This window comes from Clytia hemisphaerica, unplaced genomic scaffold, assembly GCF_902728285.1.
Source record: "Clytia hemisphaerica strain Z4C2 unplaced genomic scaffold, Clytia hemisphaerica genome assembly, whole genome shotgun sequence".
NCBI lineage: Eukaryota > Metazoa > Cnidaria > Hydrozoa > Leptothecata > Clytiidae > Clytia > Clytia hemisphaerica.
In genome coordinates, this window is record NW_027104090.1 from 1,550,699 (window position 1) to 1,576,053 (window position 25,355).

Genomic DNA, 25,355 nt, shown 5'->3' on the forward strand with positions numbered 1-25,355 from the left:
AAACAGCAAAAAACTGCAGAAAACAGCGTTTTTAGACGTCAATCAGCTTATAACTTAGTTTGATATCTTTTGACTGAATGATTATTTTTGAGAATTTTTTTCACAGTGATGACGTTCGATGATCAAGAATTCACTTCAGGGAAAATGATAGTTATAGCACTTTTCTACAAGATCTTCATTTTTTTCTTCTTCATTTTCATCTTCATTTTTAGAATTTTTTTGAAGATTTTTTTATTTCAAATTGTTCCACTCACTAATATCTTTCCAATGATACCAAATTTATAAAGATTGAAGAATTCCTTCAAAAGTTATAGGTAAATGAAAAAAGAGTGCACACTTATCGTGAATAGACTTTAGAATATATATCTCTATAACATTTAGTATAGAAAATTTTATATAATCATAATTTCAAACAAGGGAGTTTGTGTTAGATCATATGTACATGTAACCTACATGAATATCCAAATCTTCAAAAAATTAGGGACAATTTTATATTCTTTGAGTAGAAATGTTACAATTTTCAATAGTATACTATTTACAATGTTAACTACAATTCTTGTATAATGATTTTGACATACCTAGACTAGAGTCTACTTCTGGCTGAACTTTACTTTCTAATCATTTTTGACGACGCTTAGTCTAGTGAAGTAGACTAGGATTTGACGAGGTTGCCATTTTGAAAAAAAATCTTTAAAATCCAAATAACAAAAAAGCTACTTAAAGTTGAAAAAGGAATAAAATCAATAACAGATTTTGAATCCCTTATTTTCAAATATTGTTTCATTCTTTTTTTACCTGGCAAAAAAACGAAAATCTGGCAGACTGTTTTACAGTCCGCTTAAGACAAATTTTCCTTCACAACTTGAGCGACACCGGGAGAAAAGAGTCTCCTTTATGAATTTATCTATCAATTTGTGCCTCCTCTTGGCTGAGAAAGAGATTTTTAACAACCTTCTAAGACCAAACTGATTTTTGGTTGAGCTAGATAACTATTAAATTTTGGTCCTATGGTCGTACTTCTTCCCTTTTTCTTTTGAATTATACTTAGTATCAAGGGCTTAAAATTCTATGTAAAATGACGAGTTTATAATTCAATTTGTGTCTGTATATATTCTTCTTTTTCTTCTTTATAACTTTTTTATTTCATTTTGACTCCGTGCCATTCCCTCCTGTCGCCCTCGAAGCCTTTCGAAAATGAAGGTACCGAAAAATTGTCGTTTTGAATTTATGTGGTATATCTTATCTTTTTTGTACCAAACTTAACTGCAGCTGCCTGAAAAGTGACCAAGGTCTAACACCATATTTCTGATGCAGTTTGTGTCACCTAAGCGTGGAATTCCTCCTCGTAACGGTTAACGATCGTTTCCGAATAAGTGGGCGGATGGGGCGGCAATGGCGGTTTCAAATGGTGGTCTTGTGAGGGCGTACTCTGTCTCTTGCGACGTTTGACGACACACGCGATAATGACGATTAGGATTATAAGAACGACGACCACAACCACGACTATGATTATGATCGTTGTGTTGTCATCACTGTCGCCTCCTTGTTCGTCAGTTGTCGGATTTTTTGTTGTGGTTGGTCGTTGTACCTCACTGCATTGTTGTGCATTCCAAAAACAACCGTATAAATTGCATTCGTCTGACCGTCTGAAAAAAATGTATTAAGGTGGATCATGGATAGTTCGAAAGAATACTAGAAATCTATTAAAATTGTTGTAAGTTTTCAATGCTTTGTTTTAAATATGAACGCTTATTCTTCCACTTTAACATTCTGTCTGTAAATTAACCATTTGGCCTCATGAATGTTTTCGTCTGTAAGATAACGAACCATACAAGTGAAAGAACCTCAATTTTTGAGAATAATCTTTTAACATTGTCTTATAAGTCCCTGTATTTGAAGATTTTGAGATGTAAATTAGTTTTCACAGCCAATACACCTTTTTTACCGTAGCCGTCAATTACCGCGCGGGCATTTTTTTGTCCGTTTTACCACCCTAAAACCGTCCCAGTCTTTTTTCGCGCCTAAAGACAACAGAAAAAAGTGTAAAAAAAAGATCGAGTATAGGGTGGTACCGTAAATCACCGATTAAGCGCCCGGGCGCTTATTTAATTTTTCAGGCTCTGAGGGGGGCGCTTATTCAAGCGGGGCGCTTATTTTTTTATTTCAGAAATTCGTATATCAACAAATTCGGAATCTGCTTAAACTTAACTTCAAAAAAGGATGAATAAAAGAAAAGTCCAATTGACAACTATCATTTTATTCTTAATCGTTTTTTTTCTTTTTAAGACAATATCTTATTCAATCAATAACAATATCTTTGTCGTCGTCTTCATCTTCTTCAATAACAAGTTAATTTTTTTCGACTGTTAACCATCTGAAGAGAAATTCTTATCCCGGAAATTAGCCTAGACCACCAATTCGAATAAGCGCCCCTCCCTGGAGGGGGGCACTTATTCAAAGGGGGGCGCTTATTCGAGCGGGGCGCTAATTCAAGCGGGGTGCTTAGTCGGTGATTTACGGTAAATCAAATAATAAAGTGGCACGCGCTTTTCCGCGCGACTACGGTCGAATAGGTGTATTAAAAAGTTGGAAGGGTTTCCTTACTGGAAATGAGAGCAATTTAACGGATAACATTCATCCAACGGCATTTTATCTTTCATCAGATTTTTGAGGTGGGTGGAATCTGGCATCTTTTGACCCATGCTCCGAGGTTGGCAGATCAAGGTGGATTGTCTGAAAATGAGATAAACAAAGATACATACATACTATTCATTCTCGATAACCTAGCTTCTTTAATGGCCAATATAACTTTTAAAGTACAATTATAGGTTTAGTAAGTTAAAGATATTCTTTTCTTTGTGATGTAAAAGGAGATGTGCCTCTATGTTGACAAAGCAGAATAAACAATAGAATTTCTCAACATTTATGCTCGCGCGGAGGGGACGAAGAGAAGTTTTCTTTCTTCCTCTTAAAAATGGTATAAGCCGATGGTACGTTATAAGGTGTCCTTTAAGTTTAGTTTTTTATACATTTGTTGTCTCTTACCTTTGTGCGTCAGTTTCGAAGAGATCACTGAGACATGCTTTCTCTACGTAGCAAGGACAATCACAAGAAGCCTCGTCTACACCTTCTCTGCATTTACCAAGCACTTCACCCTGAGAAGTTTAAAAAAAGAAATAATATTAATACATGGGGGTGATGAGGGGGTACTAAGGTATGTACGGACGGAAACTCAAAAACCGACCCTTAGAGATTGATTTTTGCTGAAAAGGTAACCCTTAGAGAGACTTTTTTGAAAAATTTTCTTCGATTTTTGAAAAAAGTGGTACCCTTAGAGAGACTTTTTTACTTTTTTAGAATTTTTTGGCCCAGCGCTAGCGATAGGGCCTTTCATTTGCAACTTTCCGTCCTCGTCGTCCTTCCGCTGTCTGTCCGTCCGTTTTGGTAGAAACGGCGCTTAAAACCAGTAACACACTTTTTAATTTTGCCGTCTGGAGAGGGAAAAGCTTGCTAAAGTCGGATACTGGCTATAAAAGATATATTTTCTGATTCCGCGCTCCTTCAAAACAATTTTCAAAACAAAACAAGATGGTGGTCGAAGCGAGGAGGTTGATTCATACTTTCTTGAACATTTTCTTTGCTTTAGTGGTCAAGAGACTTTCAAACCAAAGAAATTTTGTAATGATTTTTCTTTATAAACCTTTTTCAACATTCTGTCATATCTTATAGTCTTTGCTCAAGTTTTAATAAAGTTTTATGAGTGAAAATTCTACCTAAAAATCACCTTCATTTTTTAGCTTCTTGTTTTCAAAAAAATTTTATTTTTAGGAAATAATGGCTTCCGATATAGAAATAAATAAACTGAAATGCAGCTGATGTGTAAAATTGAATAAGATTGGAACTTTTTTCTTGATGCGACACAAGAAAACAGTCACTTCTGGATATGTCGCTGTTTTACCAAAGCAAAACAACAAACAGTCAGTGGTGTGTGCGTGGTATGATTTTCAAACTCAACACATAATTATTACAAGTTAACTGATTCTGGAATTTGGTAATGGACACTAAAATGGAGCTCGTGTGTAAATTCGAACAAGATTGGAACTTTTTCCATGATGTGAAAATGAAAATGGTGAAAATGGTTATTTCTGGTTCTGTCTCGTTTGACGATTGGTGGCTTGATTTTTCAAACTCGACACAGAATTATTTCAAGTAAGCTGATTATGGAATTAAGTTATTGGAGACTAAAATGCAGCTCAATGTGTAAATTTGAACAAGATTGGGACTTTTTTCATGATTCTACGTATATTAAATAAAATGGTCTTTTCAAAAATGGTCTCGACTGCGGTCGAGCAATGATGATGATAATGAAATAAAATGGCCATTTCTGTTCTGGATCTGTCGCGTTAAACGATCGGTGGCTTGATTTTTCAAACTCGACTCACATAATTATTTATTGTTTAAAAAGTATAAACTGATTCTGGAATTTGTTAACGGACACGAAAATGCAGCTCATGGGTAAATTTGAACTATATTGAAACATTTTTCATGGTTGCAACGCATGAACAGTGAAAATGATCATTTCTGGATCTGTCACATTAAACTGTTAACTCACATTAACCACATGAATTTTATTTGCCTGGATATGCAGACTGTAAACTATTTCACCGTCTATTTTTTTAAAGATTATTTTTCTGGTTTACAGTCTGGTCCAACTAACATGCCTGCATTGATATTTCTCCCTGCATATGTGAGTGCACCTAATTGATTAAAAAGCGCCCACTCACTATATATTTGTGGGTATTTTTTATATTTTTCTATGGGCGCGCATAATTTATGGAAATTTTCCACCTAGGACATTTTCATTCCAACCCCCCGCCGCTTATTAAGTTTTGAGATTTTTTCCAACCTCCCCCCCCGCTTATTCCAAACCCCCCCCCCCCCCCGCTATTAGGTACCCGAGAGTATTCAACCGTGAACCTGCGCCTGTAGACCCGGTTGGAATGGAGACCATTCAATAAAGTTTCAAGCGTCTAACTATTGAGAAGTACCGCGGTGACTTTGAAAATATTTTTCCTGTCTTTGATCAACATGGTCATACATTTGCTGTTTTGCACGCTCGTTTTCAACACGTTACTTTTCGCTGGGCCTTCACGCCCAACGGGCTTCTTGTTTAAACTTGAAATCAAAAAAATTTCATAAAATCGTGAATTTTCCGACCCTTAGAGAGACTAATTTAAAACTTTCTGATTTTTCCGACCCTTAGAGAGACTTTGAAGGGTGAAAAAATCGACCCTTACAATCGTCCGCACATACCCAGCACCCCCGCGTATTAATACCATCCAAGTGTCACGCTCGAACTCGAGTTACAGAGGAAGTCTTATTATAGAAAGCATTTTATGAGGTATTCTTATCTTGACGCGGACTGAAGATCGTTTCAAATTATGGAATGATTCGAATAATCGAATTTCAAATTAGCAAAGAGTTCACTCTACTGTAAGTGTTAAAGCAATGTCAATTCTCGGCAGTGATTTGAAGAAGGGCATGGTATAGTATCACTATATAACTTTAATACCTTCAGACTTGGTTTTGAGCATTCACACTTTTCTTGTTCTTTTTCAACGTTTGAATGCTTAGTGAAGAGAAGTAGAAGATTTGTTCCTTTGATGGGAACCAACCAAAATGTCCCGTTGTCTGACTGTGAAACTGTTACATCGTCAAGCTGAAATATAAAAACATAATGTTAAACTTTTTCTGCGTTTTTTTTTGTACATCCAAAGTCTTTTTACAAGCCTACCCCTGTGGATTGAAGCTCGCGTGAAACCTGGAGCATGGGAGGGCTTTTAGAATCTTTATTTAAGATCATATGGTACTAAGCAGGAGTTGTAGAACTAACTGACACACAAGTATCAGTTGGTCCGATGAAGGTTTGTCGCCCGGTGACCGGGAGTTTTAGATAGCTTTCTATATCAGAAGGCTCAATCATTTCCCTGAATTTCTCTACTTGTATTTTGATGTTTTAAAACAACCCTGTGTCACAGACCCGCCACTGAAAAATTTGGCCACATTTCGTCCCCAGTGGACACAATTTCAGCCCCAGCTGGGAAATTGACTTTGATTTCATCCCTATTCGAAATTCAATGCAAAGTTTGCTGCCCAAAACCATCCCACTAGATATTTTAAGCTCGGGAACAATAGAATTTCTATCCCCATTGGGATTTCGATAGAAATTTTTATCCCCACTGTTGGAAAAAGTTCCACCGGGGCTGTGAGACAGGAGTTTTTTAAACGAATCGAATACTGCTAAACATAGCAACAGTGAGTGTCAGGCCATAAGGTGATATTTCAACTTACCGAATAAAACCATATGGTACGGGGTAGTCGATCATTATATTCGATACAAGATGTTTTCTTCATTATACCACTCTGTAGAAGTTTCCTTGCCACGTTTGGTTCCTGTGAGACGATGAGCAATATTATTTAGGAGATAATTTTACTATCTTCCTCTGTCTATTGTTAGGGGAAGGTAACTTCTTAGACCATGTTCACACGTTACGGTTCCGTTTCGCTCCGGTATGATTTTCGTTATGGGTTGAGCGTGTTCATATTGGTTTCGGAACGTTTCGGAGCGAGAAAACGGAGCAGTTCCGTTCCGATGAAAGAAAGGAGCGAAACCGTTTTGATCTGTTTTGCTTTGTAACGTCTTCTTTTTTGACGCTCACACTAGCGAGCACCTCACCAAAAACCGGGATTTTTCATTCCGTTAAGGCCGGCGCAAATGCATCCAACATTTGATCCAACATTATTGTTGCATGAAATGTTGGATGCATTTGCACCGGCCTTTACTGTAGAAAAAAAGCCGTGGCGTCTAATAAAGGCTACGTTCACACTTGTTTCGGAACCGTTTCGTTTCGGAACGATACGGAACCGTAACGTCTGAACATGGTATTAGGGATAATTTGCTCTAACACGAAATTAGTTAATAAATAAAATGATTTACCAATAATTGATTGAAAAAAAAATTTAATTTGGTTTCAAATTCCTGAAGTTGCACCTATCATGAAGCGTGCAATATAGGATTCAATTTTTGGAATGGTTCTCACCTTTTCTACGAGATGGATATGTTTGTAAAGATCTCCATCTGTACCGTTGTGGTAAAGTAAAAATCCGTCTGTGTTGATGATTGAACACGTACCTCTTAACGAAAAGAGAGATGGAGGTAGTTTATTGTGCAAAAGATTTGAAAATCTTTCTAATACAAGAATTTTGAAGTTTGAAGTTTTTTTATCTTGATATGATCTTTCTTAGTAAGTTTGCAGCCGCAGACAAGAGCGACCCGAAGGCCCATTTCTCTTTTGCTGTCCACCCGATGGTAGAGGAGAGCGCCACTCCTTTTCCTGGATTTCCCAACTTACCCTTGACCCGCCGCTTCTTAAGTTGCTGAGTATCAAGTAGAATGGGCTCAATACCCTTTTGTCCTACGAAGCCTTTGATATGCCCTGACTGAAAACCTTGTGCATCGTAGCAGCTGGATACTCTATACGTATCTTCTTGATCGTTCTTACGCTACTTCCACCTTTCCAACCGAGTAATACTTAAGTGGCAAAGGGACAAACAATACTTGATGTACTTGAATGCGGAAGGTTAAATTCATACCTGATCACTTTACCAGCACATAAAGTCAAATCTCTTTCGATCAGAAATTGAAAATAACGAAATTCGAAATCCATTCCAATTACGCCTGATCCTTGCTTTACGCCACTCAATTCTCTGAAATTCAAAGAGCTATAAGTGAACCAATTGAAAGAAAAGAAAATATATCAAAGTGAAAAGAAGAAACATACATTAAGATGGGAACAGACAAGTTTTTTGGTGTCTCGTTGGTGAATTTTAGAATGGGTTTTCTTACTCAGTAATTTGTTTGCTGAGAGATAAGATGCTTGCTTGTGAAGGATCGTTCGAATCTTTGTAAGGTGTCGTGAAAACAAGTTTGCCGGGAAAAGTCTCGGCAAGATGGTACCTGCAAACGTAAAGAAAGAAATTGGAATGGCCTGTCTATCAAGTTGAAGTCTTTGAAGGATGTTTTTAAGTTTTTGAGTTTTAAGAATTAAAATGTTCTTAACATGCTCTTATTTTCACCATTTTGTGAGCATTTTTTGTCCCTTTTCTTAAGAAATTGGCTATTTTAAAGTCCGCAAAGCCTTAAAATGTTCTTATCTTGTTCTTAACATTTTGGCCATTGAAGCCTTGTGTTCTTATATAGTTTGTTCTTATAAAGAAACGTGTATTATCTAAACAGTTTTCTAAAAAACACTTCTCCTTCGTTGCTAGGTCTCATTAAACTGTCCAAACCACGTACCATTGTTGCTGGCGAGGGTCGAATTCTGGAATCTCTATTCCAGGAAAAATTCTGAAAACTCCATTCTCCATACCAATGTACCTGAAAAAAATAAGTTGAAGCGTTTTTGAAACATATTAAAGATTGGTGAAGTATCTTTGAGTAGCAAAATAACAGTCAGAGCAGCTGAAATGTAACACATTAACAATTTCTTCAAAATCTGGACCTTTCCTAACCTCCATTTGATGATAAGTCTTTGATTAGACTCGTCCCCAGTCCAGATTTTGTTCATTAAGTTGGTTGCCATGACAGCCTGACGAATTTCGTTGCGAATGGTGTTACTCTAAGAAAGTCAAAAAAGTGAATGGATAATCGTTAATACTGAGGTTAAGCATACCAGGATAATGAGATTAAAAATAGGTGGATTCAGACGTTGTTTTTGTCGTACTTGTTCACATGCAGATTTTGTTACCTAGATAAGGGTAAGTTCACTTTTCCCAAATTCGATTTGCCCTTCTTAAGGTGCATAAATTAGACAAAGGCTATGCTCTAATTTTTTTTTAAACTAATTTGATGGTAGAGTGTAGTTCTGATCAGGTGAAATTATAGCATATCCTTATTTACCTTGAACGCTGTAGGATTTTCAACATATGTCTCATTGAAATAGTTTTGGAGAGTTTTGACAGTTTCCTTGCTCTCCTTTTCATAATAAACGCTCGGTTGCTCAAATGAATCCGGTGCAATACTAACTACCGGTTGATCTGTAAAATACGGAAAGAATAGGTCATTTCATTTAGAAAATTTTTTCAAATTATGGTAATGCCACACAAAAAAATGTCAAATTAATTGGTAGTGATCCTTGGCTAGATCGAAAGATACGGACTGATGTTACTGACATGAAAATAGCTCCTTCATAGTAATTTCTAACCCAGGTCCAGAGCACGAAAATCGTATAGAAAATTAGGACCCCTCTAGGTGGCGCTACCCCGCACTCAGGAGCTGGTCTAGTTGGGATGAATACACAGATTTCTGGTCAAGCCCGAAGGGCTAGATGTAGTGCTGAAAACATGTTGTAATGTCACGTGACCTCGGTAGAATTTCCTACCACAATACGGCACACTTTCAGCTAAAGCATAACATCTAGCTTTAAAAATTGAATAAGCTACTTTTGAGAGCGGTGATTGGAAAAACAAACGCACCAAAATCAAACACAAACCATAAACATAAATATTAGATCCCAGTCGCTTTCACTTTTGTCTCTAAGCAAAAGGAAACATGGTTATGTTGTTTTTATCTGTGCCAAATTTGAGCCCTTTATCACAATTTGAAGAATTTTTGTGCTAACAAACCTAACTATTAGATATTAAAAACATTCCAAGGAGGAACCTGTCTTTACCTTTGATAGCAATGTAACCATAATGTGAACACAATTCATCTTGTATACCATCTTGTAAACTCAATCGATGATAGAGTTCATTTCCTTGTGTTGTCGAACTTTGTAATTGTAGATCGTCTTTGTACACTGATGAAACAGCCACTCCTACTGAAAAACTCGAGCCTTCTACCTAAAACATAGAGGCATTCTTATTGGTTGAGAGAACTGTACGAGCTCTTATAATAGGAACAAGGTTTTGATGACTAATAAAGACTTACGTTACAAGCTAAACTTCGCCGCACTTGAAATCTAACAAAAATTCAAAGTCGTAAAGAAAAACTACTCATTCAAAAGCCTAACGACTTGTTTTTTTCTATTTCAGAGATATGGGCAATGATTCAATTCGATGTTTCCAAGCAAATAAATATTGGAATCTCTCACCTCTCTCCAGATGTAAGTGAAATTTTTGCTTTCGAATTTGGCGCCAAGCGTTCCCAGAGGTACTGAAGATTCCACTTTAAAACTCTTTTCGTCTTCTCCGCCGCTTGAATAAAAAATTGAAAAGTAAGATAACACACCCCTACACAAAACAATTTTTTGGTGTTATACGTGTTTTAGTGTTTTAGTCCAGCTGTTGTTTGCAAGAGTTTAAAATGGATAAAAGACCCGCCATCGCCAACTATTTAGCGAATGGATGGTTTAAGGGCCGGTCTCCACTTTCGCGCGAAATGGGCGACAGTTTTTTTCTCAACGTATTTTGCCTAAAGAACAGATTACGTCATAAAAAAGTTGAATTTCCTTCAATTTTTTTTTGTCCGCGTAAAACTTTTTTATGACGTAATCTTTTCTTTAGGTAGAAAAGGTTGGGAAAAAAAAAGCTGTCGCCCATTTCGCGCGAAAGTGGAGACCGGCCATTAGATTGACCTTAGTACAAGAGTGACGTCATTGTGAAATTCAAATCTCTCTGTTGTGTATTGAATCGAGATCGACAAAAATTGCAGACCTTTTCATTGAATTGTAGACTTGATTTTGGAATTGAATGGATGTTTCGAAGTTGGTGATATCAATACGACTTCCACTGGCGTGTAGTTCAGGATTGATGTAGTATGGGTGGATGTAAGTTGTCCCTACGTATCAAAAAGTTATAGGTGAAAATACTTCTTGAAAATACGTTTTTTTCCTTCAGATTTTAATGATATAAAGACACCCCCTTCTCACAGACCGAGGGGGACCCCCTCTCACTGGAAAAATTGGCCAACATATCGTCCCCAGTGAAAAGTCTGAAACTAATGAAATAAATAAATCCTCACTGCAAAATATCGTGCTATCTTTCCATCCCCACTGAATTTTTGTGACTTGAAAAGAATGGAATTCAAATCCCAACATATAAAAACATGGGAATATTTATTCTCACTGGCTGAAAAACCCTACCGAGTGTGTGAAGAGGGGTGTATAAAAGTTGATCAATTCAACAGGCTTGACTGACTAAATAATAAAGATACAAAGCATATTCGAATTTTACCGATCTCCGAATTTTCAATTCATGGTCACATTACTGTTTATTTTTCACAAATAAGCTTGAGATTGCACATGGCCTACTTGTGAGCCTGAAGACAGCCTATCTCAACTAATTCTCAAATAAAACATTCTGACAGAAAACCTACCCGACTTATCAATAAGGAAAGGATAAGCGTCTTTGGTGTTTGCTACCTCTGCTGTCACGCCAAATAATTCGTTGCTTAAGAAAGACAAACACAAAACACCAAGAAGTTTGTTGTCATCACTGACCACTCTTGTACAAGCATCTATCATTGTGCCTAGAATGAGGGAAAATTGATTATTCATATTGATTATATTATTAAGGACACTACCAGAGAGGCACCTCGTGTCAAGTATGGGTGGGTAAATCGCTCAAAGAATTCTCGTACACCTTTTTCCGAGTAGTTTATCCCTCAGGTCAAAGAAAACACGGGCTGCAAAATTATATCAATGTAGTCTCAAAACATGTGATTACTCGAAAAAGTTCACGTGATTTTATTCCCATGTTACTTGCTATACAATTTGCAGCTGATAACTTTATTACTATCAATAAATTCGCACCAATCAGAAATAAATGTCATGTAAAAAGTCTCGAGTCAAAGCGTGATTTTTCTTCAGACTTTAATTTTGTAGCTTGTGTATTAAGCGCCTCATGACGATTGAAAGTCATCGGCCATAAAAACTCTCAAAACCTCGTGTCTCCGGGGTATTGTTTTGATGTGATTCGTCTCTTACCCAGTCCGTAGAAATCCTCATAAGGCATGGAAAATTGTAGTTGAGGTGGGCCAAGTTCATTTTGAAAAGCTTTGTATATTTTTGCAACTTGCTGTCGTATGTCTGCTTCGTTGTATCTTGGATAAATATCCACCAGTTGGAATTTCTGAATGGGAAAAGCAAATTGAATGTAGTAGCTCTCAAAATTTGCCATCTTGTAAAGATCATAGTCAAAGAGAATGAGACTGACAAAAACCGCATGTGATTGGTTCTCAACTTCAGTTGAGCTACAATCTGACAATGTCTGTGTGTCTGTCTGTCTGTCACAAAAACTTTAGGGCAGCCTGGAGACTTTAAACATGCTTGGATTTGGCTGAAATTTGGCACACTTGTTCCTTGGGTGAATATCTGTGGTTGTTTTTTTCATTTTTTGAAAATTTTGATTTTTGGGGCCTGGGGATGAGTTTTTCGCCAAAACGAGGCTAAAACTTTGGGGCAGTCTGGAGACGTCAAAAATTGTTGGATTTGGCTGAAATTTGGCACACTTGTTCCTTGGGTGAATATCTGGGGGTATTTTTTCATTTTTCAAAAATTTTGTTTTTTGGGGCCTGGTGACGAGTTTTTCGCCAAAACTAGGCTAAAGCTTTGGGGCAGCCTGGAGACTTCAAAAATTGTTGGATTTGGCTGAAATTTGGCACACTTGTACCTTGGGTGAATATCTGGGGGTCTACAATTGGGCCTATGAATAATTTGAAGCCACTGAAGTTGAGCCCAGTGCGTTGCGCACGTTCGACTATTCGAAAGTAGATAGGATTTTGAAACTTTTACGAAAGATGCTACGGATCATAAGGATCCCCCCCCCCCACTAGTAAGGGAAAAATAGGGAACCGCCCTTTCTCGAAACTTCTTCATAGAGCCCCTCCCCCACCCCAGAGAACTCAAATTTCACCTATTTGCATTTGTGATTGGAAATTCACGCAAATTTCTCCCAAGTTTCACGCAATACCAAGGCCCCGCCCTCAGGAAAAAAGAAATTGATACATACGTTGAAAGAATCACAATTTTGATCGTTACAAGCATCGCAACCTTCTTGTTTTAAACCTTCGTGTTCTTGTCGTGTGATAAGAGGTGTCGATGAACCTGTGTAGAAAGGCAGGTGGAATTTTGTGCTTTTGTCATTGGTCGATTAACTAAAGTATAATTTCGGTTAAGTCGAGTATGGTTTATAAAGTTCGAAAATAAGATTCTTTTCAAAAATTAACTAGTTCATAGTTCGGAGTTAAAACTGTTAAAGGGAATAAGAAGCTCGGTCATAGACAATTGAATAGATTGGAGCCCCCTTTTTTGGGGCGCCTTCAGTGCCGCTTGTTTTAGTAGGAGCAGGCTAGGTGATGGCTGAGTTATTTGATATTCTGATGGAAGAATGAATAGTGCTAGTTGGGCTCAACCGTCCTTAACCACTGAAAAATGTAGTTCGACTGAACAATCCTCTAAAATAAGGACTAGAGCTCATACCTCCCTCTCCAAAATCTGTTGCGCGGTCAGGCAAAATTCCAAAAATCCAAACCTTCTAGTTGTTGAAAACTTTCCCGACCTTCAGAGTTTAAGCATGTCGGAAGAAAATCTCTTTATTTGGTAGTTTGATACCTGGTTAACAGTTAAGAAGAGATGATTGGTGACGCCATCAAAGCAGAAAACATAATACGTACCTTGCACGAGAAAGATGACAACAGAAGCTTGGCAAGCTTTTTTATAACCGTTTTTGTAATATTCTTTGACTTGGGAATAACTTTCATCGTGCTCTCCTGATGTGATTAGGATGAACAGTTTCTCTGAAAAGAATGATATCACCATTACTCTTTACGTTTTCGTATGATTTACAAATAGATGTGTTGTAAGCGCCCCACTGATAATCTGTCTTGGTCTACTTTTCAAAATTTATCAGGTCCTTCAGTGTTCGTGATAGTTTTCTTTTTTGTCTTATTTCAACTGTTTTTGATACATGAACTCGAGGAAGGATTTACAATGGAAAAACTAGCAAAATAAATACGCCATGCGAAACCATTAACTAGTTCAGCTTACTTTTATTGCTTGAACCAAACAGTCTGAAAGAGTCACGGAAGACTTTGGCGTACTCAAGAAGTCCAGTTTGACCTGTTCTGTCCACGAAATCTTTCAGTACTTTGATGACCGAAGGGTGAGCTTCGGTTAGAAACTTCAAGCAATCAAACTCTGATGGTGCAATAGAGTTCCCTCCTGATATAATTCGTAGTACTATCTAAAAAGGTACAAATTTCTTTGTTTTAGCGTTCATGAGAGAAACTGTAGCCCACTTATCCTTTATACAACAATATGACATTTTGCGAGGATCTTTAGCTATTGGAAAAGAACGTAGAGGATAGAAGTTGTTGCGGATTTAAGAGGGCTCAAAATTTATAACGAAGAGTGTTTTTTAAAGCCATAATCCTTATAAGGTAATGGAGACTCTCCATCATAAGTTTTGAGCTCTCCTCAGATCCACCACTGAGAATCAAACATAGGTCACATCACAGAGCAATGTATGTCTTTCACAAATGCAAAGAAATGGAAAACAAACCAAACCTTGTCTTTCCCATCTATGATTCGTAGTAAGTTGTGAACAACTTTTTTGGCTTGCTTCAAAAGATCTCCTTTCATTTTGGAGGAATAATCGAGGACGATCACAAATTCTTTTCCTTCTTTTGTATTTACAAGGTTCGGGTACCAAGGCCTTCAAAAAAGAAGAAAATGTTTCAATTGAAAAAATCTAAAATTATTCAAACCAACCATCAAACTAAGTCTTGGTGGATACTTAGGTAAAATATGTACCTGGGTATGTGCATAGTCCGTTAAATAAACCCTAGTCTGGAAACTTATTGTTAGCTTTTTCCTTTGCTGATATATAAAGATAAAATCGATTTGCTCAGTTTTAGTGTTCTTGGAATTGATTTAATCATACGATCAAAAAGTGAGCAAAACAAACTAATTTCTTAAAGCAAGTCCAAGTAGGAAACAAAAGGCTTCCATACCGGGGTTTTCTATACGGATTATGGTACGCGCGAAAAGAATTGATAGCTTTTTCACACTTCGGAAACCCTCTCTGGTTTTACAAAAACTAACCCACTCTATGAAAAAGTCTCCGAATCATAAAAACACTGTCATCTTGCAAACCGTGTATCAAATTTACATAGCAAGTAGCTCACACTAAAATCATATGGTATCATATTACCCTCCTCAGATGCTCTTAAAAGTGCTTTTTAGATAAATTCAGAAGCAGGACTTAATAAGTCCACAACAAAGATTCACTATCAAGCCCTTCCAAGCAAACGAGGGTTGAGGCTTTGCATAAAACAAACCCATGTGACCAGTGGCGTTGTGGCAGGGGGGGGGGCAAACGCTCCGATCTTAAAAATCATATTTTATACGCCTTAAATTGCGCACCAGGACCAATTTTACTGAGATAATTTTAAATGACTTGCAATTTTTTTCGCTTGTTTTGCTCGCGATAAAGTTAATTGGTAACTTCTTTGCAATCTAGCTAATTTACAAGTTGTTTTGTGTACCATATAGCATTATTAAATGAAAATCTAACTCTGCCCCAAGACCAATTTGCTGACAACAATATTGAAATTATAAAACATCATTAATTTTTTACTCCCTTCGCTCGCATTACACATTGTTTCTTTCTTTTCACTGTAGCAAGTGTCAAATTTGTCTATTTTTATTTAGTGATTTTCAAAAATCATCTAGTCGACCCCAACCATGGTGGGGCCTGTTTTATCCTTTTCCATTCATCAAAGATATATCTACTCTTATCCACTAAATATTTCCTGCCTCGTTATGCCTAGGCAAATGAATTAGTAAAAGTTTAGAAACTGGTGGGTGGGGAGCCACTTTGGAAAATTGGGGGCGCCATTTAAAAAAAATTGACTTTGGCCCCTCCAGAAAAATTTTCCCACAACGCCACTGCATGTGACAAAGTCAGTAGAATTTTTTTTGGAAAAGCAAAATGCATTAAGAAAATACCTGTATCTTGGATCGAAGGCGGAACAGTTGCACATGGTCTCTTGTTCGGGTGGTCGATCAGCCGGGTAGCCCAAGAAATACCCATCGGTAGTTCCCAAGTAAATATGTCTACTGGACCCCTTGCCATGCTTGTTGTACGCTTCTTTCATTTTTTCCAACATAACCGATTGAGTCAACCGGTGGACTTTATCTTCCAGTGTTCGCAATTGATTGGGACATAAATTGTGATCAACACTCGCATAACCGCAAACGTCATCAAAATTTACCTTTTAGTAAAAAAGGGGTGCAAGATCTTGTCAGTGTATTTGGTCAACTTTATAAAAGTATAACATTCGGGCTTATTCTTAAACGCACTGGTATTCCTAATAACGTTCACTGATGGAGTCAATCGAGAATATCATAAAGGTACAGGGTTAAACTCTAGTGTCCTTTGCCTCTTTAATGTAGGGATGATATCGTTTTCCAGAATAAATTCGAGCCCTTGGTCAGGGGTCCTATTAAGACCGGACGAACGGCGAGTTTCACTGGTCTAAGGTACGAAAAAAAAATACAATTCACCGGCGGTCTCATAATTCATGTATGATAGACTCTCTCGTCGATTTCGACGGATGAGCGTTCAGCATAAAGTAGAGATGTTAAGAAAGGAAAATAAAACAAGTTAAGAGAAAACTGAAATGTTAAAATTTAAAATTGATAAAAATCATGTACATTAAAATAGGAAGGAAAGAAAAAAGAGAGTAAAAGAAATTCATTTATCTATGTTTAAAACGTTTGTGTGTAAGAGGAGACTGGCATTAGATCTTGCCTTGAAATCGCAGAGTTCACAAGAGAATTGCGCACAGATTGGTCTAGTTTTTCTTCTTTGACGTAGAAGATTTCTATGCTCACGCCGCTGTTCTTCAAAAGCTTTCAATGAGTTGAAACAGGTTGCTCTCCAACCTGATCTGTTTTGGCAGACATTTTCCCAATCATTTACTAAGCCTAAATTTTTGGACCTACCCCGGTGGGGTGGAGGTCCTATAAATTAACCCGTGTTCGTTAGTTAGTTAGTTACCAACTTTTCTCGAGATTGGCTCATTCAATTTTTCTGATTTTTTGCACAAAGGTGCATTACTATAAACCCTCGAATGTGACGGAGCCCGATTTTCGAAAAAAAATTTTTTCCGGCCGGTAGAACCGGAAATGTCCCGAAAAAAGCGGTTTTTTGAGATTTTCTCGAGATTTTATCATTAGTTTTTTGCGATTTTTTGCACATAGATGCACATTAGTACTGCCGAAAAGGTGTCGAAAACCGTTTGCCGAAAAAAAATTTTTTCCGGTCTGTAGAACCGGAAATGTGCCGGAAATCGTCGTTTTTTTCACATTTCCGTCACATTTTTTCAACTTATTTAATTGTTTCTTTACAGAAAAATGTTCTTTATGACGATGCCCAAAACTTAGCATTGTTTGATTTCCAAAAAAATCATCCTTTGAATCCGGAACTCCTTAAAAATCGCCGGAACAGGCGAAAACCGGCGTAAAACGGTTTTCCTTCATTTTTTCAACTTATACTCGACAGATTTTCATGATTTTTTTGCACAATGATGTAAAATGGCAATGCCCCCAAAATGTGACAGAGCCCAATTTTCGAAAAAAAAATTTTTCCGGCCGGTAGAACCGGAAATGTCCTGAAAAAAGCGGTTTTTTGAGATTTTCTCGAGATTTTATCATTAGTTTTTTGCGATTTTTTGCACATAGATGCACATTAGTACTGCCGAAAAGGTGTCGAAAACCGTTTGCCGAAAAAAAATTTTTTTCCGGTCTGTAGAACCGGAAATGTGCCGGAAATCGTCGTTTTTTCACATTTCCGTCACATTTTTTCAACTTATTTAATTCTTTCTTTACAGAAAAATGTTCTTTATGATGATGCCCAAAACTTAGCATCGTTTGATTTCCAAAAAAAATCATCCTTTGAATCCGGAACTCCTTAAAAATCGCCGGAACAGCCGAAAACCGGCGTAAAACGGTTTTCCTTCATTTTTTCAACTTATACTCGACAGATTTTCATGATTTTTTGCACAATGATGTAAAATGGCAATGCCCAAAATGTGACAGAGCCCAATTTTCGAAAAAGAAATTTTTCCGGCCGCTAGAACCGGAAATGTCCCGAAAAAAGCGGTTTTTTGAGATTTTCTCAGTTTTAATTTTCTCTGAATGATTGATTAAAGTGTCGATATTATTTTTCTTTCACCGTTAAACATCGATGCGTTTCTTAATTGCTTTCTCCGTTCCAATAGATATATAAATCGAAATTTAAAATTATACATTACTTCCATTAAATTCTAATTATTCGTTTTATAAATAGGTAGGTCCATTAAAGTATTACTTGTTAATATTGGCCTTGGCTTTATCTTTATAGCGAAGAAGAGGCCTACCAATCTTCCTGAAACCTCGAGAACATTCACCATATAAAAGAAATTTTGGAATGCGCTTATCATCCATTCGAACAACATGCCCTAGCCAACGCAATTGTGATTTCATAAGCATGCTTTCAAGGTCCATGCAAGAACATTTCGAGAGAATCTTGTTATTTGTAAGTTTGTCCTTTAAAGAAACACCTAGAATCGATCGAAGACAAAGCATATGAAAAGAATCTTTAAAAGATTGATGTGTTTTCTGTACAAAGTCCATGTTTCAGAAGCGTAAAGAAGTATCGGTATAATAATTGCTAGATAGACACTTATATTTGTTTGCAATCTGATACCACGATCGTTCCAAAGTCTGTGTCTAAGATGTCCGAAGGCAGAACTCGCCTTTGCAATTCAAAGTGATAGTTCATTGTCTAGAGTTGCACTGGAGTTTGCACTAGAACCTAAGTATGTAAAAGATTTCACAGATTTCAAACAATAGTCACCAATGTATACCTGAGGATCGGTATGAGGCATATTAGGTTTTTGGTTGAAAAAGAACTTCAGTCTTTTTTAGACTAATTGTTAAACCAAAATCTCTCGATGCTAGAGAAAACCTATCGACTAGATGTTGGATGTCAGCTAAGCTACTAGCTACCAAAGCACAATCATCAGAAAACAAAATTTCACGAATTAAGTCATAATTTAACTTAGTGCGAGCCTTAAACCGTTGCTGATTAAACAATCCACCAGAAGATCTGAATTGGATTTGAATGCCTTTATCACAATCCTCAAAAGCATGAGACGGCATCACTGAGAAGAAAAGAGCAAATAAAACAGGAGCCATTACACAGCCCTGTTTGGTGCCATTAGAGACATTGAATGATGTTGAAGACTCTCCACCGGCATGAACTGAGGCTTTCATGCCATTGTTAAACGATGAAATAACACTAAGCATATTTTCTGGTATACCAAGCTTCCTTAAAACTTTCCAGAGAGCAGGCCTATTCACAGTATCGAAAGCTTTAGTTAGATCGATAAATACCATCTAAAGGTCATTGTTTTTTTCACGCGACTTTTCTTGAATTTGACGCAAAGCAAATATCATAGATATCGACAGTACCTTTGCCAGCTCTAAAACCACATTGTGATTCGGGATACACATCAGGGACAATATGAGTTATTATCCTATTAAGGACCACCCTAGCAAGAATCTTACCAGCCACAGACAGTAGAGAAATACCTCTGTGGCTATCACAAATATTACGAGCACCTTTATTCTTGTTGAGATGAATGATTGAGGCATCTTTGAAATCTTGAGGTACACTACCAATTTCCCAAATAAGGACAAAGAGGTCATGTAGTTTTTCAACCAAGGAAGCACCCCCGAATTTAAAAATCTCAGCAGGAATACAATCATTTCCTGGTGCTTTGTTAGAAACTAATTGATTGATCGCCTTTTGAACCTCTTCAAGAGAGGGATTATGACCAAGTTCTTCAACAACTGGACGCTGTGGAAGAGAATTAACAACCTCATCATAAACTGTTGAATCACGATTTAGAAGTTCTTCAAAATGTTTTCTCCACCTGTCTAAAACTTCTGCTTTGTCAGTGATGAGAGTTTGACCATCAGTATCTAACATTGGTGACGTGCCATTTGATCTTGGACCATAGACAGATTTCAAAATTTGATTAAATGTTTTCGAATCTTTGCGATCAGCAGCTTCTTGAAGTTCAGTAGATTTTTTCAGTAGATTTTTTCTACATCCATATGGTTTACTTGTAGGTCATTGAGTGATTCAGTTAATCTTGAATCAAGAGTCGCCTGGTTTGCAATAATATTAGCGCGCGCAACATTCAATTTCTTAGGTACTTGGATTGGAGAGTTTCTTTTTTGAAAGTTTATTTTTAGAGAAAGTTTTGAGAGGCAGTGATCAGACCAAGTTGTTGATATTGGGAGAGTTTTTGTTATACAAACATCAGATTTTTCAGATTGACGGACGATGATATAGTCTAAGAGATGCCAGTGTTTTGACCTTGGATGCATCCATGAAGTTTTATTTCTTGTGGGAACCCTAAAAAATGAGTTGGTTATGGATAGGTCAAACTCAGCACACAAGGAAAGAAGACAAAGACCATTTGCATTCATACTACCAACACCAAATTGGCCTGGAGCAGGAGTCCAAGAGTAAAAATCAAGAATGTTTTGTTCAGGGTTGGTCATGGTAGGAGCATATATACTGACAATAGTGACCCAACGATCTTTCCCTATGCACAGACGTAGTGTCATTATTCGGTCAGAAATACCTTTTGGAAGTGAAGTGAGTTTTTTGGCGATTGATGGCTTAATTGCGAAGCCGACACCAGATTGTCTAGCCTCGTCTTCAGATCTACTGCGCCAAAAGAAAGTGTAACCCCCCGCAACTTCCTCTAATTGAGATTCCCCGGGAAACCTAGTTTCACTCAGAGCAACAATATCTAAGTTGTGGTCCGTAAAAAAACGAGATATAATTGCTGTCTTACGCTCTGGATTTGCATCATTATCCTGAAGTGTGCGAACATTCCAAGAGCCTACACGTAGTTTAAATTTTGATTTAGTACGATTTTTTCGACTGCAACTTGGAGAACCAGCCGAATGCAGTAGTACGGCAAGTTAGAGTATGAGCAAGCATTTTTTAGGACTATTTTTATCATCCCCTCCATGAAAAGGAAAGTAGTGCTATCCCTAAATAGGGCTGCTTTGCCACCTAAGTAGGACACGGACAGTACAATTGCCCACTTGTTTGCACTGAGCGGCCATCACACATAGGCCGCCTGCATGCATGACTTCGGCTAAGAACTTCCAGTAATATCCTTTACCTGTTCCCGTCACCTCCATCACATCGCTACAGGACTTTTATACTGAACAGCCTGCACGTTTGAGTTTGATTTGAGTGGATCAGGCTTGTGCAGCACCTGACCCACTTTTTGGTAAAAAAGGCTTTTTTGAGATGGTGCACAGAGTGCCACGAAGTCAGAACCAAGATTACCTCAGGCTATGCAAGGCAAGGGCACCAGGCCTAGACCCTCCTTGAGGCATAATTTATATACCCGCATACCAACTAATTCATGTATATTGGCTTGCTAAGAACTCACCGGCCTAGAATCTATAATTCGCCAGGTTTTTAATTCACCAGCCTATTAAAAAATAAGGCAGAACCCCTGCTTGGTTAATCAAAGTTAATATTTTCTCCGCCCAGCGTGCCTAAAGACACTTCAAGCATACGGGCGCTAAACTCACCCAGTTCTTAAACAGATTACTGTAGGTAGTTTTCCTGGCATCATAATCACAACAGCTCGTGATTGGTTTATCATCCCCGTCACCAGGCCCCTTGAAATCATTCTTGATGACGTCAATAAGCTCTTCTAACGTTTGGTTGGCTTTCCTCACTTTCTCTTCCAAGCTGTCGTGAAACTGGAAAAGTAATGTGAAATACAGCACCTCCATTGGAAAAGGTAACAGAAAATCTTAAAAAAAAATATTGAGGATCAAAGGATCAAGAAATATTTTCTTCAGAGGAGACTCTTTAAGCTAATAGGGCATTATAAAGACCACTACAAGTGGAAAAGCCCGCTGCCCCTTAAGTGACCTTGCTGTCCTTATGAAAAAGAGTAAATTTCATATTTGAAAATGAAACCTCAAGAAATTGGTACTATTTCACCCCCTTCTCACAGACCCGGTTAGTCTGAATCGCAGACCTCTACAAAACCCTAGGTAGTATATAAGGAGCACGAATCCGTTAGTGGATGCCAGCAGCCTAAGACCTAGGATAGACCCTAAGATAGGATTTTATCAGGCAGAGGGGGGTAAAAATAACGGACCAGAACTCGATGGGGATTGATATTCTCATGTTTTATATGGCCGGGGATTTGAATTCCATTGTTTTCTAGCCAGAAAATTCAGTGTGGATGGAAAAATATCACAATATTTTGCAGTGAGGATTTGCTTATTAGTTCGAGAGCTGTCGGCCTTTTTATTAGGTCATAAGCCTCAGAATTTTAGCCATCCTCAACGTGTTTGCCGTATCGAAAACTGTCAAAAAAGTGTTGTCAGATCGAACACTAGCGGTCTCTTTGATCTCCACGAGCCCAAAAAAGGTCAAAAAAGGGCTTGGGTATCTGATCATTTTCAGTGGGGACAAAAATTAGAGTATAACTTTCCACTTGGGACGATTTTTTGGCCAATTTTTCCAATGGGAAGGGTTCCCAGTCGGTCTGTGAGAAGGGGTGTGTTATTTCTAAGAGGTCATTTAACTTGCGATAAATTCATTGATCATTTCAGAAGGGAAATTATGTTTTAGGATTTTTCTCCCAGAAATCACGGACATCATAAGCAAGGGAAATACCTGACGGGTTTTTAATACTTCCTGAAACTAATGAACATCGTTTATTGCATTAGAAAACCACTGTGCAAAAAAATGTTTTCTATCTTTCACAATTAACTGCATCCTTTAATTACATGCATCTATTAACGTTTGTTGTTAACTATTTATTATGATAATGAGTTTCAGATAGATTAGTTTCGAAAACATTATATTTTTAAGCTATACTCATTGTCGAAGTCACTGCTGAAAATTGTGCAACTTCGATATGGCTTTTAGCACTAAATTTTCTCTATTAAAATGCTAAATAATCACAGGTCCAGAATATCTATTCTTCAATGTTTGGCCATTGTTCCCTTTACAATTATTGGAGTAGCTTTGGAAGTTCTTTTATATGTGCATCGACATTATTGGGCCAGTCGAGGATTAGTTTGATTAATATTTTTTGGTCTTCCTCCTAACAAAGTTTTATGAGCTGAGCTTTTTATAGCATGAAAAGTAACTCACCTTTCTCAGAATTTCAGATCCTTCTTGTGTTTTTGTTTTGCTGGTAATTTTGCTCAAATGTTCCTGAAAATTGAAAATATCCGTGTTTATACAGTGGATGGTGTCTCTATAATTCGAACCAGCACGGGGAACATTAATTTGTTCGAGTTGAAAACATTTCGAGTTGTAGAGACTCTACTGTATAAACAAATTTGGATGGTAAAAATATTCAAAATACTCTTTTATTGTTACACATCAACACACATCCAAACCATTTATTCTCAGTCTGGAATATAATTCTATGAATTGAATATCTAACGAAGCACTCTTCTGAAATGTCAAGATGTCACTTTCTCCATTCTAACCTACACTGTACCTGTAGTTGATCAACGCCCAAGTTTGTGTTTACAAAGTCATTCAAAGCTTTTGACATGTCAGTCACTTGGTCTTCTAAGGTTGAAGTGACTGTTCCTTCTGTTTCATGAATTGCCATCGCAAACAACAAGTTTACCAAAAACAATCTAAAACCCATCTTGCTATAAATTATCACTTATTTTCTTTACAAGGAATATATATCTTAATAATGTCTTGTAATGTTATAACATGTTGGTATCTCACTTACTCTAGCTTCTTATAAAATTTATGCTGTATAATGCATTTTTTTCTTGTCATGTTATTAAGTCTAAAATAACTTTGCAGATTGCTTTTTCAGAGAACAGTTTAGAATGTAGAGATAATAGGTAAATTGCTTTGTGATCATGTAAACTTGTCATGAATTAAGGTCGACGTCATTCAAACCCAATTAAATAACATTCACATTCACGTTGTGCCAGAGAGCTTTATAAATTATTTTCTCCGCTTTGCGATGTAATCTGTGATACAATTATCTGATACCCCCTCTCTTTTAAATGAGAAATGTTGCACCAACGATTTGAATCGTCGATCAACCATTTACCATTCGGGCTGTATTTGTCACAATAACGAGTTTATGTATGTCTGTTTTTCTGGGACGGAGACGATAAGGTTCTCATTTGTAAACATCCTGACTGGCCGAGGCCGACGGTAAATCAGACACTTTTACGGATTTTGCGGGTCAAACTGCGGGTTATTCAAAATCGTTACAGTCACTTTAACGCCCTCAAAAATGCAAATACATAATCTCGCTAATGCTTGAGGGAGAGTGCATCCTTGCATTGTCAAATCTGACAATTATTCGTCGTCACCACACCACACATTCCAAGGTAGCTTCGTCTGTAAATAATATCTCACATCTTCTTGGTAAATGTCTTATTCCGAATCTTTGGAACCTTGGTCTCACACCTCCGGCAAAATTATGAACAATGTCAGGTAAGGCTTCGAGTGCCAAAATATTATAAGGCTTCAAAGATTTTGGATATTCTTATCAAAAACCATCTCCTCGTACTTATTCACTTTTTATGAAAATGGACAAAAATACTCTCAAAATGGTTAAGATAAGAACATGTTAAGAACATTCTAAACTAAGGCTTAAAATTCAAAAATTTAAGAACATTCGAAGGCTTCAAGAAATTTTCAATGTTCTTATAAAAACACGTTCATCTTCTCGTACTCATTCGCTATCAGAGTGATAACAAAAATCCAGGAACATTTTAGAAATCATAAAAAATGCCCAAACCCCAAGGAAAATGGGAAAATCCACGATTCCGATTTTCCCAGTGGGCATATCGAGAGACCCATAGTAACTGAAGGTTTTTAAATGACAATTATATACGAAGAAAATTCTCTCGATGACTAAATAAGAAAATGGGGTCACTTTAGAAAGTTAGTCTAGCAAGCTAGACGACTAATTTATACATAGTAGAAATAAAGCAAAAAGTAATGAATGGAACAATTTTAGTCGTCTAGAAACCTTTGTGCACTAACTCCAAACAAAAGAAAAGTGTCAATATTGCAATTATAATTTTTTCCTGCTCAAAATAATTCTTGAGAAAAAAGAATATGCGTGGATTTGTGTATTGAAAGTTTTTCATTTGAGTTGATTTCGTTTTGAGAGTTTGTTGTTGCTTGATAAATTGTTTTCTCGCTACGCAAGTTTCTGCGTAGCTAGCCCCTGTATCTATAAGGCTGGAACACCG

General features: G+C 37.2%; 1 protein-coding gene and 2 long non-coding RNA genes across 3 annotated transcripts in view; 1 reads left to right on the forward strand and 2 right to left on the reverse strand.

Annotated features, from left to right (window-relative positions):
* The window catches only part of LOC136812802 (uncharacterized), a 28,090-nt gene extending 17,275 nt beyond the window's left edge, over positions 1-10,815 (forward strand). The window contains exons 2-3 of the long non-coding RNA XR_010847398.1: positions 10,093-10,163; positions 10,732-10,815. This is a non-coding gene — a long non-coding RNA (uncharacterized lncRNA). The remainder of the gene's footprint in view (positions 1-10,092; positions 10,164-10,731) is intronic.
* Positions 1-25,355, reverse strand: part of LOC136812806 (uncharacterized) — an 88,080-nt gene that overhangs the window by 27,410 nt on the left and 35,315 nt on the right. The gene's annotated exons all lie outside the window — the stretch shown is intronic.
* LOC136812798 (VWFA and cache domain-containing protein 1-like) lies at positions 478-23,970 on the reverse strand. The gene is made up of 24 exons (XM_067069323.1): positions 23,618-23,970; positions 23,263-23,325; positions 21,675-21,848; positions 16,008-16,273; positions 14,565-14,712; positions 14,046-14,241; positions 13,673-13,795; positions 13,009-13,103; positions 11,985-12,129; positions 11,375-11,527; positions 10,714-10,837; positions 10,152-10,254; positions 9,732-9,900; positions 8,960-9,096; positions 8,572-8,678; positions 8,357-8,437; positions 7,907-8,017; positions 7,654-7,767; positions 7,101-7,194; positions 6,352-6,453; positions 5,573-5,719; positions 3,046-3,155; positions 2,605-2,733; positions 478-1,646 (listed from the first exon to the last, which is right to left on the reverse strand). The coding sequence occupies exons 1-24, from the start codon at positions 23,771-23,773 to the stop codon at positions 1,325-1,327; spliced, it is 3,369 nt and encodes a 1,122-aa protein (XP_066925424.1). The 5' UTR covers positions 23,774-23,970; the 3' UTR covers positions 478-1,324.